Source organism: Panthera tigris, chromosome B4 (assembly GCF_018350195.1).
Source record: "Panthera tigris isolate Pti1 chromosome B4, P.tigris_Pti1_mat1.1, whole genome shotgun sequence".
Lineage (NCBI taxonomy): Eukaryota > Metazoa > Chordata > Mammalia > Carnivora > Felidae > Panthera > Panthera tigris.
This window is the reverse complement of record NC_056666.1, coordinates 119,497,713-119,513,647: the sequence shown is the minus strand read 5'-3', so window position 1 is coordinate 119,513,647 and position 15,935 is coordinate 119,497,713. Positions and strand designations below refer to the sequence as shown.

Sequence of the window (15,935 nt, the reverse complement as noted above, 5' to 3'; positions counted from 1 at the left end):
ATTGATTCCTGGTATTTCTCACATTCCCTAAATGCAGAACCTAACTTACCAAATAAGTACTCTTTGCTAAAGAAGACAAAAGCAATATTGTTTTTAAATGAGAGGTTTGTAATATCTGAAAAAATCCACTTGCATACACATATTAGAGAAATAGAATTAAACATTAAAATGAGTAAAAAACTAATTTAAAAATCCAGGGGCTTTATGGCTCCTGATCTCAGGGTTGTGAGTTCAAGCACCATGTTGGGTGTAGAGTTGGCTTAAAAAAATAAAAAATTTAAACATAAAAAAAAAAAAACCAAGGTGCTTGGGAATTTCTCCTCCTTGAGTGTTCTCCCCAACATTTCTTATCTGTATTTTACAGTTAGGTACGTATATATTTTACCAATTGTGAACTGTATTTTATTAATTTTGTAGATTTTTATTTATTTTGAGAGAGAGAGGGAGCATGAGTGGGGGAGGGGCAGAGAGAGGCGTGAGAGAATCCCATTCAGGGAGGCCTTTGCAACATTTGGAATCGTGAGATCCTGCCCTGAGCCAAAATCAAGGGTCCGATGCTCATGGGACTAAGTAACCCAGGCACCCTGTGAGCTGTATTTTAATGCAGTAGCTAAAGGCCAAAGTAAATCACTGGTCAGGCAAAGGTATATGCATGAAGATTGGTTCAATATGGAAATTCTGTTTGCATTTGTCTTTAAAGTTGTGTGAATTTCAAAAAAAAAAAATCACGTCTTAGTTACTAGTCTACCCTAATGAAAGCAAGGTAATAACTATTTTTATTTTCTCATTAAGGCATGTCTCACATATTATGCACTTAATTTCTTACATCTGGGAAAACTAGAAGCTGATCCTTATTAAATGTACTGCATTTTAAGAATATATTTTTTCTTGTCTTTAAAATGATATTTAATTGGGTCTTTTCAGCAGAGCACTTTAGGTAGTGAGGGCATATTAGAGGAAAAGGCATATGCTAGATTTTTAAAAATATCTAAACTCAGAAGTATCAAATTTAAGGCATCAAAGTATCAAAACTTAGTATTTGAATTTAAGCAGTAGCTCTCATATATGTAAATTTAGATATCCCTTTCGGAAGCTTATTGGGATGATGGAAAAGCATGTTGTGCTATTCAGGATATTAAGCATCGCACAAAATCCAAGATAATTTATTTTAAAGTTGTTTTCCATTGGCACTGGAAAGAGAATATTTTAAGCCTAAACAAGTATGCTTTGTTTTATATAGAGTGCCTCATATTTTTATTTTAATGTGTTCCTAAAAGCAGTGTCATGAAGCAAATTGTTAATATTTGATGATTGATGTTATGTTATTTTTCTTATGATGTGGAAATTAATTGCATTAGAACCTTTAGTGTGTGAAGTATATAATGTAAAATAGGCTTAGTGTACCACAAATATAGCTAGTATGATAATGTATTATAAATATGACTCAAACTAATACATCAGACATTATAAACCACTATTAACAATTTTATGTGCTGCTTAGAATTTACAAACGCTTTGGGAAAATGATTTGACCTTTCTCATACAGTTCTTTAAGAAATTCAAGGTACATTGGTCTTTTTTCTTCCCTTGAAGCAGATTATTTAGCAAGGAGAAGCATTCAAAATAATCTTATTGGTAGCTATTTCAAAATTAGTTGTAGGTGTTTGTTGCTGTGATAATGGCAGCTTACCTCATTTTTCTTTATTCTTTCTCGTTCTTTTAGTGTATTCTAAGGTATACTTGCAGCTGCTCTGGATGTGATTTTAAAAAGTTCATCATAAAGAATAAGTATTTTTATATCTTTTTTGCTGCTTATCATAGTACTTCACACTTTCTTGGAGCATTCTTAAAATTACCAGTTTTTAAGTAAAGACTTTAATTTGGGGTGGGCGGCTGGGTGGCTCAGTGGGTTAAGTGTCTGACTTCGCTCAGATCATGATCTCACGGTTCGTGAGTTCGAGCCCTGCATCGGGCTCTGTGCTGACAGCTCAGAGCCTGGAGCCTGCTTCAGATTCTGTGTCTCCCTCTCTCTCGGCCCCTACCCTGCTTACACTCTGTCTGGCTCTCTCTCTCACACACACAAATAAATAAACATTAAAAAATTTAAAAAAAAATTTTTTTTAATGTTTATTTCTGAGACAAAGACAGAGCACGAGTGGGGGAGGGGCCGAGAGAGAGAGACACACAGAATCCGAAGCAGGCTCCAGGCTCTGAGGTGTCAGCACAGAGTCCGACGCGGGGCTCGAACTCACAGACTGCGAGATCATGACCTGAGCAGAAGTCGGACGCTCAACTGACTGAGCCACCCAGGGGCCCCAAGTAAAGACTTTAAATTAGAGAAACTTCAAATAATTTTTCAGCAAATTACAGTGGAAAAGTGCAGTTTATTTTTTGCTCCAGTGAAATATGGTTAATTAGATATTTATAAAAGACTACTAATAAGAGAAAAAGGAAATGTCTGTTGAGTAAGTGTATGTATGTATGTATGTGGTGTATGTTTATATACCATGTCATGTGTTAATAGTAGTATTCTGGCTCAAAACATTTTTTTTCAGCCTAACACAGGTAAGACCTGACAGTCTCCCATGTGGAGCAATGGCTGTTGTGGCATTGATTCTCAACCCAAACGATTGTGATGGAGGGACTACCTCCCAATAGATTATATCAGAACGTAATGGGGGAGGGGCAATGTATATTTAAAGGTCTGTGATAAGCAGCTCTTCCATACACACTCCTAGAATCATTGCTGTAATTGTTCCTAACTGGGAATGTGGGAAGATTTTTTTAGTAATGAAACCTAGTGGTTGGTGTAAAGCCTAAACTCTGAAGAGTCTGTATGACCAGAGAAGAAAAATGAATAGAAATTTCTTATTGGAATAAACAAATAACTAGTAAAGTCTATATTTAAAGTCAGAAATTTATCAATACCTTCTGTAGTACGATAACAATATCTGGATAATGCTTGCCAATTTATAAAGTTATTTTACATTAAATATCAACGAATTCTTACAGAACCCTTTGAGATAATTAAGGCAAGTATTCTTATCACCTCCATTTTGCAAATGAAGAAATGTAAGTTTAGACACATCGAGTGGCTTCTTCAAGTTGAAAGAGCCTGTGCTAAGGGAAAAAGTATGTTACTGTAAGAAGCTGCCCATTTCATCCATGAGAGGCATGGGTTTTTTCATCATAATTTGTCCAAAAAACTTGAAAGAAGCTCTTTAAAGTAAATAAAAGGAAATAGATCTTTCTACTCTAACAGATTCCAATCACCTCTATCATTCACAGGTTCTCTCTCTTCCCATTCCCTCTCATCTTTTTACTTTCTTCCTCCTGCCCCTTCCCTCCCATTCTCTTCCTTTTTATTTCTTCCTTTTCACTTCCTACCTCCTCCTCCTTACTTACCTCTCCCTCTTTATCTCCCCTTACCCTGTACATGGCTCTTCCTCTCCTCCCATCCTCCCCACTCTTCCATTCTCCATCTTTCTTCTCCCTCCTTCTCTGCCTCATTCCTTCTTTCCCTCTCCCCATATGTCTTTCTCTTCCCTTCTGTCTCCTCCTTCCCTTTTTTCTCCTCATCCATCTCCCAATGATTGAAATAAATGGATTTCAGAATTGTTTAGTCAGTGTTTTTTCATTGTTCTTAGGATCCCATGAGAAGTGAGATATAAGCTAAATAGAGGAAGTCCTGGGTCCTCTATTATCCTAACTACAGTCAGTGTAACTCAGCTCTTATTTTTAGTCTATATTAGCATTCTGTGACAAGTTTCATTTAAAAGAAGTTTTGCTCCTTTTAAAGTCTGAAAATGAAAGTATAAGTTGCTAATCAAGTACAGGTGTTATTAGAGAGTATAGAACTTGGCTTTCCTGTGGCATAGTATTTTCTTACAGTTTCTGTAAGTTTCTCTTACAGTCAGTACCAAGCTGAGTGGTATGCAAGTCTGAACCAACACAACAGTTTTTGTAGTTTTTTTCTAGTTATATTACTAAAAACATAACTGATGCAAGCCATTATTATAAAAAGTGGTTTCTGATCTGGGACCACTATAATAAAATGAAGCATAGAACGGACCAAAACTCAACTTGATGTCATTTAACCATGTAAATAGAACTATTCCATTTATATATATAGAGAGAGTAGGGGTAAAATTGATGGAATCATCATGGAGAATAATTTGGCAATATGAACAAAAGCTTTAAAAAATGTTTCTTCTTTGACTTTATCCCCTTCTTGGAATCTTTTTAAGGGGAAAAATTATATTGAGCAGATATTACTCCTTAGTCCACTCAATATAATTTGATTTGGCAAACTGCCGTTCTCTCATTTCATGTTATTTTGGTGGACCTGACAATCATGTGACCCTATCACAAAAGTGGGAATAGGTCCCAGCTTGACCAATCAAAAGACTTCCACCTTTGGATGGGGGGGCTGGGTGGCTCAGTCAGTTAAGAGTCTTTGACTCAGGTCCCGATCCCATGATCTTGAAATCCAGCTCTGTGTTGGGCATGGAGCCTGCTTGAGGCTCTCTCCCTCTGCCCCTCCCCCACTTACGCTTGTGCATGTGTGCACACACTCGCACTCAAAAAAAAAAAAAAAAAAAAAAGACCAGCCTTTGGGACACAGTGAGTGGTACATGAGTTGACTATGATCCAAGAATTGAGGTTTTGTGAATTGATAAGGACACTAAGAGAGAAAGGGTCACAGGCTGTAAAACTTGTTTGGGGTCATTAGAGACCACCTTTGCCATCATATGACTGGTCCAACACAAAGGAAAAGAAAAATGGACTTGAGAAATATAAAATCAGGTTCCTAAAATGACACTCCAGAAGACATCATATGAACCCAATATCCACTATCAGTGATGGACTGAAGCACCATCATTTGGACTCCCTGTTAGAGTCAAATACATTTCCTTTTTATTACAAAAAATTTTATTTTTTTATTGAAGTATGGTTGACTCACAATGTTATATAAGTTTTAGGTACATTTTCTTTTTTAAAAGCAAGTTTTGATTTGGGCTTCAGTTCACATGCAACCTAAAGTGCTCTGACTATATATGATCCAAAAAGGAAGAAAAAATGTTGACGTAGATACTTCCTGCCTAATTTTTTTATTAAAAATTAGTTTTTAATAAAAACATTTTTGAGATATAATTTACATACCATACCATTCACCCAATTTAAGTATACAATTCAGTCATATTTAATATGTTCACAAATGGTGCAGTCTCTCCCCATTCCTCCTCCACCCCTAGACAACCACTGATTTACTTTTTGTCTCTGTAGATTTACCTATCTATTCTGGACATTTCATATAAGTGAAATCATGTAGTATTATGGCCTTTTATTACTAACTTGTTTTGCTAGATATTTTCAAAGTTCATTAATGTCGTTCCATGTATTAGTACTTCATCCCTTTGTAAGGCCAAATAATATAATATTTATTATATGGATTTACTAAATATTGTTTATCCATCCATTGCATGATGGACATTTGGATTGTTTCTACTTTTTGGCTATTATGAATTATACTGCTACAAACACGTATGTATAAGTTTTTCTTCTGGGTATATATTTTAAGTATAGAATTATTGGGACATATAACTATTTTTAACCATTTGAGGAACTGCCAGACTGTTCTCCATAGTGGTTGCACCATTCTACATATTTACCAGTAGCAGTGCATAAGAGTTCCAACTTCACTTGTTTGCCAACAATCATTAATACCTGACTTTTTTATTATAGGCATCTTAGTGAGTATGAAGTGGTTTACCGTTGTAGTTTTGGGTTTGTTTGTTTAGTCATCATGATGAGTGTACTCTTTAATCCCCATCACCTATTTCACCCATTACATCTCCTTCCCGCTCCCCTCCCCCCAACCATCCTCTGGTAACCATCAGTTTGTTCCCTATAGTTAGGAGTCTTTTTCTTGGTTTGTCTCTCTCTCTTTTTTCTTTGCTCATTTGTTTTTGTAAATTCCACATGTGGGTGAGATCATATGGTATTTGTCTTTCTCTGACTTATTTTGCTTAGCAATTACATTCTCTTCCTCGTCCGTGTTGTTGCAAATGGCAAGATTTCATTCTTTTTGATGGCTCATAATATTCCATGTATGTATACATCTTTATTCACTCATCTATCCATGGACACATGGGCTGCTTCCATAGTTTGGCTATTGTAAATGATGCCGCAATAAATGTAGGGGTGCATGTATCCCTTCAGATTAGTGTTTTTGTATTTTGGAGGGGTAAATACCCAGTAGTGCAATTACTAGGTCATAGGGTAGTCCTATTTTTAACTTTCTGAGGAATTTCCATACTGTTTTTTACAGTGGTTGCACTGGTTTGCATCCCCACCAATAGTGTGTAAGGGTTACTTTTTCTCCACATCCTTGCCAACACTGGTTGTTTCTTCTTTGTTTGATTTTACCCATTCTGACAGGTGTGAGATGATGTCTCATTGTAGTTTTGATTTGCATTTCCCAGATATTAATGAATAAATGATGTTGAGCATCTTTTCATGTGTCTTTTGAACAGGCCATCTGGATGTTTTCTTTGGAGAAATGTCTGGATTTTTATGGATTTTTTAATTGGATTTTTTTTTAATTTTTAATTGGGTTATTTGTGTTTTGGGGGGTGGGTAATCAGTTGTATCAGTTCTTTATAGATTTTGGATACTAACCCTTTATCAGATATGTCATTTGCAAATAACTTCTCCCATTCAATAGGTTACCTTTTAGCTTTGGTGATTATTTCCTTTGCTGTACAGAAACTTTATATTTTGATATAGTCCCAATAGTTTATTTTTACTTTTATTTACCTTGCCTAAGGAGACCTATCTAGAAAATTGTTGCTACAGCTGATGTCAAAGAGATTACTGAAAGCTTAGAATTTTCTGAGCATAAGTTTTGCATATTTTTTGTTAAATTTATTTTTAAGTATTTTATTTTTTTGGTGACATTTTAAATAGAATTGTTTTCTTCATTTTAGTTTTGATTGTTCATTACAAGTGTTTAGAATAACAACTGATTTTTGTATACTGACCTTATATCCTGCAACCTTGCTGAGATCATTCATTAGTTCTAAGAGTGTTTTAGTGGATTCTTTAGGGTTTTTTTCTATATACAAGATCATGTCATCTGTGAAAAGAGATAGTTTGTTCCCCTCCCTCCCTCCCTTTCTTTCTTTCTTTCTTTCTTTCTTTCTTTCCTTCCTTCCTTCCTTCCTTCCTTCCTTCCTTCCTTCCTTCCTTCCTTTTCCCCCCAAAGGAGAGTGCACGTGTGCACACAAACAGGGGAGAGGGCAAGGGAGATTGGGAATCTTAGACTGGCTCCATGCCCAGCTCAATCTCACAACTGTGAGATTATGATGTGAGCTGAAATCAAGACTCAGACACTTAACTGACTGAGCCACACAGGTGCCCTATTTTTTTCCTTTCTAATCTGGATTCCTTTTACTTTTTTGTTTGTTTGTTTGTTTGCCTAATTGCATTGGCTAGAACCTCTAGGATAATGTTGAGTGAAAGTGGTGAGAACAAATATCCTGTCTTATTCCTGATCTTAGGGGGAAAATGTCTGGTCTCTTACCATTAAGTATGATATTAACTCAATAGATGCCCTTTATCAAATTGAGGAAGTTTCCTTTTGTTCTTAGTCTGCAGAGTATTTTTATCATGGAAGTGTTGATTTTTTCAGACGTTTTCTCCCTCTATTGAGATGATCATGTGGCTTTTGTTGTATTGATGTAATGTATTACATTAATTGATTTTCGGATATTAAATTAACCTTGCATTCCTGGGATAAATCACACTTGGTCATGGTGTATAATTATTTATACATACTATGAGGTTCAGTTTACTAATGTTTTGTTGAAGATTTCTATTTTCATATTTATATAAGCGTATTCATTTTAGTTTTCATGTGGTTTCTTTGTCTGGCTTTATATAATGAGTTGAGAAATGCTCCTCAATTTTTGAAAGAGTTTGTAAAGATTTGTAGTTAAATCTTTCCGTGTTTGATATAATTCACCATTGAAGCCATATGGGCCTGGGCTTTTTATTTGTGGGTAGGTTTTTTGATTCTTGATCAGACTCTTTACCTGCTATATGTGTATTTGCATTGTCTATTTCTTCTTTAAGTCTATTTTAGTATTTTGGGTTTTGGGGAATTATTCTGTTTCATGTAGGTTAATCTAATTTATTGGTGTATAGTTGTTCATAGTATTCCTTTTAATTTTTATTTGTGTAAGGTTGATAGTAATGTCACCTTCTTAATTTTGGATTCTAGTAATTTCTTTCTTTCTTTTTTTTTTTTTTGTCAGTTTAACTAGACTTTTGTTGATTTTGTTCACCTTTTCAGTGAACAAGCTTTTGGCTTTATTGACTCAACTTGTGTTTCTATTTAATTATAATGTTTTCATACTAATAGAGATGTATTTCCTAAAATTAGTTTTTCACAATAGAACTTAATATATATCACATATTTTGCAATGTTACCTGAGCATTTTATTTGTCCGATCAGATTCTCAGATGCTTAACACTGGAAATGATTTGAAAAACAAAGTCAAAAGTGACTCAGTGCTGCTTACCAGTGAAGAGTATGATGTGAAGGAACAGCACAGCATCACTCAAGCCACTCAGACAAGTCCAGAGGTTCCTTGGCCTTCTCAGTTGGTTAACTTTCCTGGGTGCTCCTTTGATTTTACTAGGGAACAGGTAATAGGAAAAGTAATTTATTCTCATTCATTTTGGGCAATTAAAACAAATACTAGATACTAAAAAGTTAAAACATTATTCATTTATTCATTTAAATAATGTTTATTGAGTGCTTATTATGTGCCCAGGCACTGTGTTAGATGCCATGGATATAGTGTTGAGCAAGATTGGAACATTCCCAGCCTTCACAAAGGTTGTAGTCTAATGAGAAGGTAGAGGAGTAAATGTGGGAGAGTACCAGTTCCTGGAATCTAGAAAAGAATCCTGGAGGATAGGTTCTTTTTGATGTCTTATTTTTAAGTTTGTGAAAGTATTATAATATTTCAGAACATTGGAAAAATATTTTTAAACAACTTTAATGCATTCTAACTTTCTGCAGTGCTATCAATATATATTTTAAAAATTTTCCTCTCAGGCTCTTTTCCATAATTTTTCAAAATAATTATTATTCTAATGTATATACTATATATATTTTTTACTTAATATGGTTTAACAAATATTTTTCCATATAGCTACATATGCTTCATATTTATTTTAATGGCAGAGTAATATGGATGTGAATGTACTATCACTTTTTAAGTTTATTTATTTATTTTGAGAGAGACAGAAAAAGTGCAAGCAGGGGAGGGGCAGAGAGAGAGGGAGAATCTCAAGCAGGCTCTGTGCACAGAGCCTGACATGGGCTGGCTCGAACTCATGAAACTGTGAGATCATGACCTGAGCCAAAGTCAGGAGTTGGATGCTCAACCAACTGAGCCACCCAGGTACCCCGTGCTATCACTTCTAATTCTTCCTCTTAATATTCATTAACATTTGAGTTGCTTCTTATTTTTGTTATCATAAATAAAATATCCAGCAGAATTTTAATTCTCTATGCTAGAACCAAAGAATGAGTTCACTTATCTGTTCACCAGAATTTTTTGGATGTCACCTTTGAGCTAGGAATAGAAAATTGAACAATATATCATCCCTATCAAGAAACTTGAAGTCTAGTGGGAAAGATAGAAGTGTGTAATTGATGGTCATGACTTACTGCAATGCAAGTGCAATGCTGGAGATTGGAGAAATATAGGGAATACCCAACTTGGTTTAAGGCAGGAATTCTTAAGCTGGACCCAAAGAAGTCTTGAGAACTTTTTGAAATTAAACATGTATATATTAATGTATCTGTGTAAATGTGTTTTGGAGGAGAGAAAGGTCTTACTGAGTTTTATCATTAAATCTTCATAGTTAGGGGTTAAGGAATAGTTCAAAGAGGAAAAAGTACTTCAACTGAGTCTTAATGTGGGAGGGGAGACCTATTGGCCATATGGATGAAATGTTTAATGAGATATTCAGAATATGGGCCTGTGGCTCAAGACAAAGTTTCGTGCTAGATCAAGTTATGTGATAGACCCATAGGAGTAGATGAGATCATCTAAGAGAGTAAGTGACTCAAGTTATAAGATGACCAATTACAGAGTCTAACAGAGTAGTAACATTTAAGGGTTCTTAAACAGCAGAGGAAAAGAAGAAAAGCCTGTGGGTGAACAGAGATAAACATGAAAGAACTGAGGCATAAAAGGTAAAAGAGAGAGGCTTAGGAAGGAAGAGTAAGGTCAGCAGTGTGTAAAACCACAGAGAGGTCGAGGGGATTTGAAATTAAACAAAATCACTATTAGATTTATAAAGTGCTTCATCTTAAGTCCACTCTCACCAGCACTGGGTGTTTTTACTATCCCAAGTGTCACACCTTTAGATACTGTGTAAATAGTCTGTATATTCTGAAAATGATTAAATTCTCTTACTTCCCAAATTTATCATTTCAGCTCATGGAAGAGAATGAATTTCTTAAACAGGAATTGGCCAAAGCTAAAATGGCTCTTGCAGAGGCTCACTTGGAAAAAGATGCTCTTCTTCATCATATAAAGAAGATGACAGTTGAATAACAGGAATGGCAATCAAAAATTAAAATTAATAGCTGTGGAGTAGGGAGGTTGTATTTATAATGTTATGTTACCAATAGCAGAAGACTTTCCTTTTCATGAAATGACAATAAAATGAAATAGAATGTGATGAAGTGGTGACTGTTCCAAAGCCAGTTTAGAAAGTATTAGGTACGGGCATTACAATCTTTTGGTTGTTTTGTGTTTTGGGGTTTAACCCTCTTTTAAACTGGTATGATATGGGGAAGTCAACACATACTGTAAAATAACTACATGCCTAATGGAAAGAAGGTGTCATTTCCTTATTTTGATATCACATTATAGGCACTTTTTAAAAAGAAAATTGGAAAGCTATTGTGTTCCCACAGATTGCTGGTTTTATTTATCACTATTTGTTAATAATTTATTTACAAAGATTCAAATGCTTTTAGGGCTAATGTAATTAAAAGGAGGCTTACCTTTTAAATGTTATTAAAATTATGTACTTAAATCTATAGTTATTTAATTACTGTGGAAAAGTCCAATCAAGTTAATAAATTATATTGACTGGGTTTGAAAATTCTGGAAAATCATCACCCTACTGAACTTACAAAGTAACTTGAAAATGTGAAAAACAAATCATTTAAAATGATTAATAAACTGTATAAGTTAAAGCTATAATTTTCAACTAAAAGATCGTACAAATGTAAAAATAAAAAGCACAAACTGTAAAAAAGCAAAGCATTACAGTATATGGCCAACTGATTTAGAAAGCATTACTTGTACATTCCTTAAACAGTTTATGTTAGAAGTAAAAGAATAATTTAACTATCCCTACATTTGGTAGCATTTGTAACTACAAGAATTTTAATTAATACTATTTATATTATTTCTTTACCTTTATCTTTTCTCTATTTAAGGAGGGGAATGTTTGCAGAGAATTTTCTTTTCATATACATAAAATTTCATACCATTCTGGTAGTAACATATTAGGTAGATGTTTACACATATTGTATTTATAAAGCTAGTTTTGATTAAAGGTCTCTGTGATATAAATATTATCTTCTATAATAAGAATAATGGTACATTTTGAATTCTATTTTCTAGGGATTGTTAAGATTGAAACCAACGTGAGAGAGAAAATCATGCATTATAAAAGTTTATGAGTGTTTAAGAAACAGATGTTTTTAAAGATTTAAAATATATTTCTGATAGAATTAAACTAAGTAGGGTCTATTTTAAAATTCACATTCTTAAACATAAATATATCCAAGCTATAACATGAAACAGCTCAGACTACTCTTTCTTTAAGATACTTGAAGATTTTAAATGACATTACAACACTTATGGTGCTTTGCTTGTTTGGCATGACTTCCATAGCCATCCCTATATCGGAATACTTGGAGGAAAATACATGTTTCATTTACATTAAGTGTTGGAGTGATTTAGATTTCACTGAAAACAATACTGGCCTTTTTTTTCCTTCTGTAACATCCATTTTCATTGACATTATTTAAAAATACAGGCCTGTTGTGGGAGCTGAGGATATAGCAAAGAACAAATTAAATTGTTAATTTTTTACCTCAGAGTATTTTAAAAATCACCTTTAAACCATGTTAATCTAAAACTATATAGTAGTCTTAGACTAAAAGCAAAGGTCTAATTGAAGATTTAAAACATACAGCTTATATCCTTAGTTTAGAGTACTGTTGATTTGTAGGTATTCAACAAAAGCAGTCTCTTACACAAAAGCAGGACTGATGGGACATCAACTTCTTCAGAGCTGACAGTTTCTCAGGACTGCCTTATTTGCTCCATAGAAGTTTTAAATTTATGGTGTAATTGTTTAGTGTTACAGAAGCTGGATGTTTTCCTTTTTCCTTTTCAGTTTACTTGGCCTTCTCAAGAAGCATATAAACAGTAGAGATGATAATTAATATTGATTTGAGCATTCTTATATGCTTTGTTGGACTTTTTAAATTTATAGTGAGTACTATTTTTATAGAGATTTAAAATTCATAAAGCACTTTGAAAAACATTATCTCATGTAATTCTCACAACAAATCTGGGAGGTAGGTATTACTCACATTTTATAACTTTTACCAAACAAACCCTGTGGCTTAAAAAAGAACAAGTGACTTGACTGAAATCACAATCAATAACTTGCCCTTTTGACTTAAATCCCAATTATATGTTTTTATTTTACCTTTGTCATTAATTCACAGATTTTGCCAGAGGTAGGGAAAGGAGTCATTTAGTTACTTTTATCTGTTTTTTTTTTTTATAAGATAAATATAATACTTATAATTGTGCAAGTGTGTGTATATTTTTCAAACTACTTAGAAGATAGTGGGAGAACCTTTGTTTAAGTTAACCCCAACCTTTTCAGTGTGAGAAATACAGGAGTAAACCTATGATAAACTTACCAGAATTTTTTAATGACCATAAAGTAGAAAAAAAAAGTTGCCATATTTTTTATTTATTTTTACTTTTATGTTATTTGCACTGAGTCTCTAGCCAGAGATGTTAGTGATCACGGGCTGAAATGGTAATTGTGTTTTGCCTTTTAATTTTATGTACATCAAAAACATTTTCTTAGTATCTTGTATTTTTTTTCTTATCTCATTTTGTCCTAGAATTTCAAAAGACCACCCTGTGACATTAATTGTGATGAAGTGTTATTTTTATTTAAGCCACATAAGAATGGCTAGGTGTGATTGCATGAAAATATATGTAGAAAAATTAACCAGAAACTCCTTTCTGGATTTGTTGTAGTTATTTGGTATTTGTCACAACAAGAGTTATAATAACTTCCACTTTAACAAGTTTTTATTAATCTCCACTCTACTCAAGACATTTCGTATTTCAGTGAATGGTACCACCATCACCCTGGTTCCCAAACTGGAAACCCTGAACTACTCTTAGACACTTTCCTCTCCCTACCTGCCCCCCACCGTCAGCTCTTTACCTGGTCCTGTCATCTCTCGTATTTGTCGGCTTCTCTCCACCTCTCACCGCCTCCCTAGCTACCATCAGCACCTTTTGCCTGCTTTACTACAGTTGCCTCCTGACTGGTCTTCCTACAGCTCCTCCGGCCCTCCTCTGATTCACTCTACTGCAGGCAAAATTCTTTTTTGAAGTGCAGTTTTAATCAAGGCAACTCCCCCCCCCCCCCATCCCTATTCTTACCCACTTTAATGGCTTTTTCTTGCTCTTAAGATGAAAACAAAAATATTTAAGTTAGAGCCACTATTTAGGGTATAATTCTGAGCATTAAAAGAGTTAACGTCCAAACCATTAAAACGGTGGCTGGCACATAATTGTACATCGTGTTTCAGTTACTTTGTTACTTCGTTGCACTTCAAGTATCTGGAATGAGTGGGAATTAAAGTGCTTCTTCCACCACAGGAGCCTTTGTTTGTGTTCCTTTGTCTGGAAATACCTTTTCCTGTTGCATTGCCTAGTTTAATTCTTATTTGTCTTTCAGATCTCACTTATTCATCACTTCCTCAGGGAAGCATTCCTTAATTCCGGTCACACAGTAAGAACCACTGTTGTCTGTTATCACATGAACACATACCTCTACTTAGCGTTGAACATCTTTGTAATTTTATATGTATTTATTTGATTAATGTAGACCCTCTAGACTGTAAACCCCCATGAAGACAGGAACTGTGTTTTTGTTGTCAATGTTCAACTTTGTATTCCTTATGCCTCATACAGTGGCTGGCACATAGTAGGTGCTCAATAAATCTGTTGAAAGAATAAAATGAGTGGATGAGGTATCAAGGGTGTTTTTTAGGTGTTAAGTTTTTCCTCTATGTTGGATTGAGGAGAGATGGAACACTGGTAGAAAGTAAATAGTGGTAGTTATTTAAAGGAACAGACACTTTGAGTCCTTAGGGAAAGAAAAAGGTGGGCAATGGAGAAATTTGCGATAGTGTTTTCTTCAGAATTTTTAGTCTCTGAACTTGTAGTTGATTTATCACAAACCATCACAAAACAGAAAATTAGCACATCACTTCATGAAACTGCTAGAGTGCCAGAATGTCATCTGGCTTTGATTGTAACATATGGTGTTGTGGCTGTGAAGATCTGACAGTCCTATCAGCCAAACAAAATGGAAACAAGGCCAAAAGAGTACTGGCTGAAATAGTTTTCGATTTTTGACAAATTGACTAGTACACAGGATCCGTAGTGCCTAATTCCTTAAAGTACAAAAATCTCATTTTGGTACTCACTTGTTCCTAGAGATGGTGAAAAAAGTAAATTTTGAGCTAAGCTTCAGTTTATTTTTAAAAATGTGAAATACTAAAAGCTAGACTTAACACAGGATATAGAAACACAAATAATGTTTTTAAAACACTCATTTCTTCATTAAATTATACTACTCAATAAGTTTTTTTAATTTTATGCCACCTTTATTTGAGAAATACAAAGGTAAAAGGAAGCAAAAATGTAAGCATGATTGTTTTTACCAAATATTAGATGTCTGATGAATTCTTGTAGAGTGGATGAAACTCACGTTACTGTTACAGTATTGAAATGTAGCATATATGTTGCTAACACTATTGTGTAGTCTTGGCAGGTTTGAGAATTTGAAACTCAGAAAAATTTTAAGAAATATGAAATCAACTTAATGTCTTTTTTTCCTATTTGTGTAATAAAACGTGTGATAATGTTTTGTTCTTAGAAGAAAACATATCACTAAATCAAAAGAAGAGTAAACTGGGTTTTAAAAGATTTGAAACCATTTAGACAAAAAGGCAGTACTTTATTATAAATTAGATTTTATCTTCAATTTGCTTGTGTCATCTATCAAAAGTCAATTCCTTCTTTACAAATTATACTAAACTGAATGTTAAGTACAATACTCATTCTTAACTCTTCACTGTTTATATGAAAAAATACTTGCTCAATTAGTGAAGAAATACTTGAGTGTGATGGAGATTAGGAGAGCACAGTGAGGTGATTTAGTCTTTTTCTTGCAGCCATTTAGCAGAATTGTTTTGGCTGATATGACAAAACAATCAAATACTCAATCACAAATGCCATTAAGAATAAATGAGAATAAAAAATAGGTATATGAATGAAAGCTTAAATAAATAGAGATCAAAAGTATCTCTGAAGGATATGAGTGAAATAAATACAGGGGTATGATCAAAGCCTATCATTCCCAATATTTAAAATCATTCCAATTAAAATAGATATATAGTATAACCAGAGCAGGAAATTTTTAAAGTAACCATAGTAAACAAATATGGTGTAAGGAATATGGTGGACAATATTCCAATAATAAAGCACTTGAAAAAGATTTGT

General features: G+C 34.0%; 1 protein-coding gene and 1 long non-coding RNA gene across 4 annotated transcripts in view; one reads left to right on the top strand and one right to left on the bottom strand.

Annotated features, from left to right (window-relative positions):
* Positions 1–14,386, top strand: part of UHRF1BP1L (UHRF1 binding protein 1 like) — a 111,850-nt gene extending 97,464 nt beyond the window's left edge. For both annotated transcript variants that reach the window (XM_042993001.1, XM_042993003.1), the window contains 2 exons: positions 8,519–8,712; positions 10,521–14,386. In XM_042993001.1, coding sequence (XP_042848935.1) covers positions 8,519–8,712; positions 10,521–10,640 — 314 coding nt within the window. In that variant the 3' untranslated portion in view covers positions 10,641–14,386. The remainder of the gene's footprint in view (positions 1–8,518; positions 8,713–10,520) is intronic.
* The window catches only part of LOC122240437, a 72,939-nt gene that overhangs the window by 15,629 nt on the left and 41,375 nt on the right, over positions 1–15,935 (bottom strand). The window contains exons 2-3 of one of the 2 annotated variants that reach the window (XR_006220175.1): positions 8,586–8,701; positions 2,502–3,120 (exon numbers count right to left, since the gene is read on the bottom strand). This is a non-coding gene — a long non-coding RNA (uncharacterized LOC122240437). Of the gene's footprint in view, positions 1–2,501; positions 3,121–8,585; positions 8,702–15,935 lie in introns of those variants that run through there. The other variant, XR_006220176.1, reaches the window with a different exon arrangement.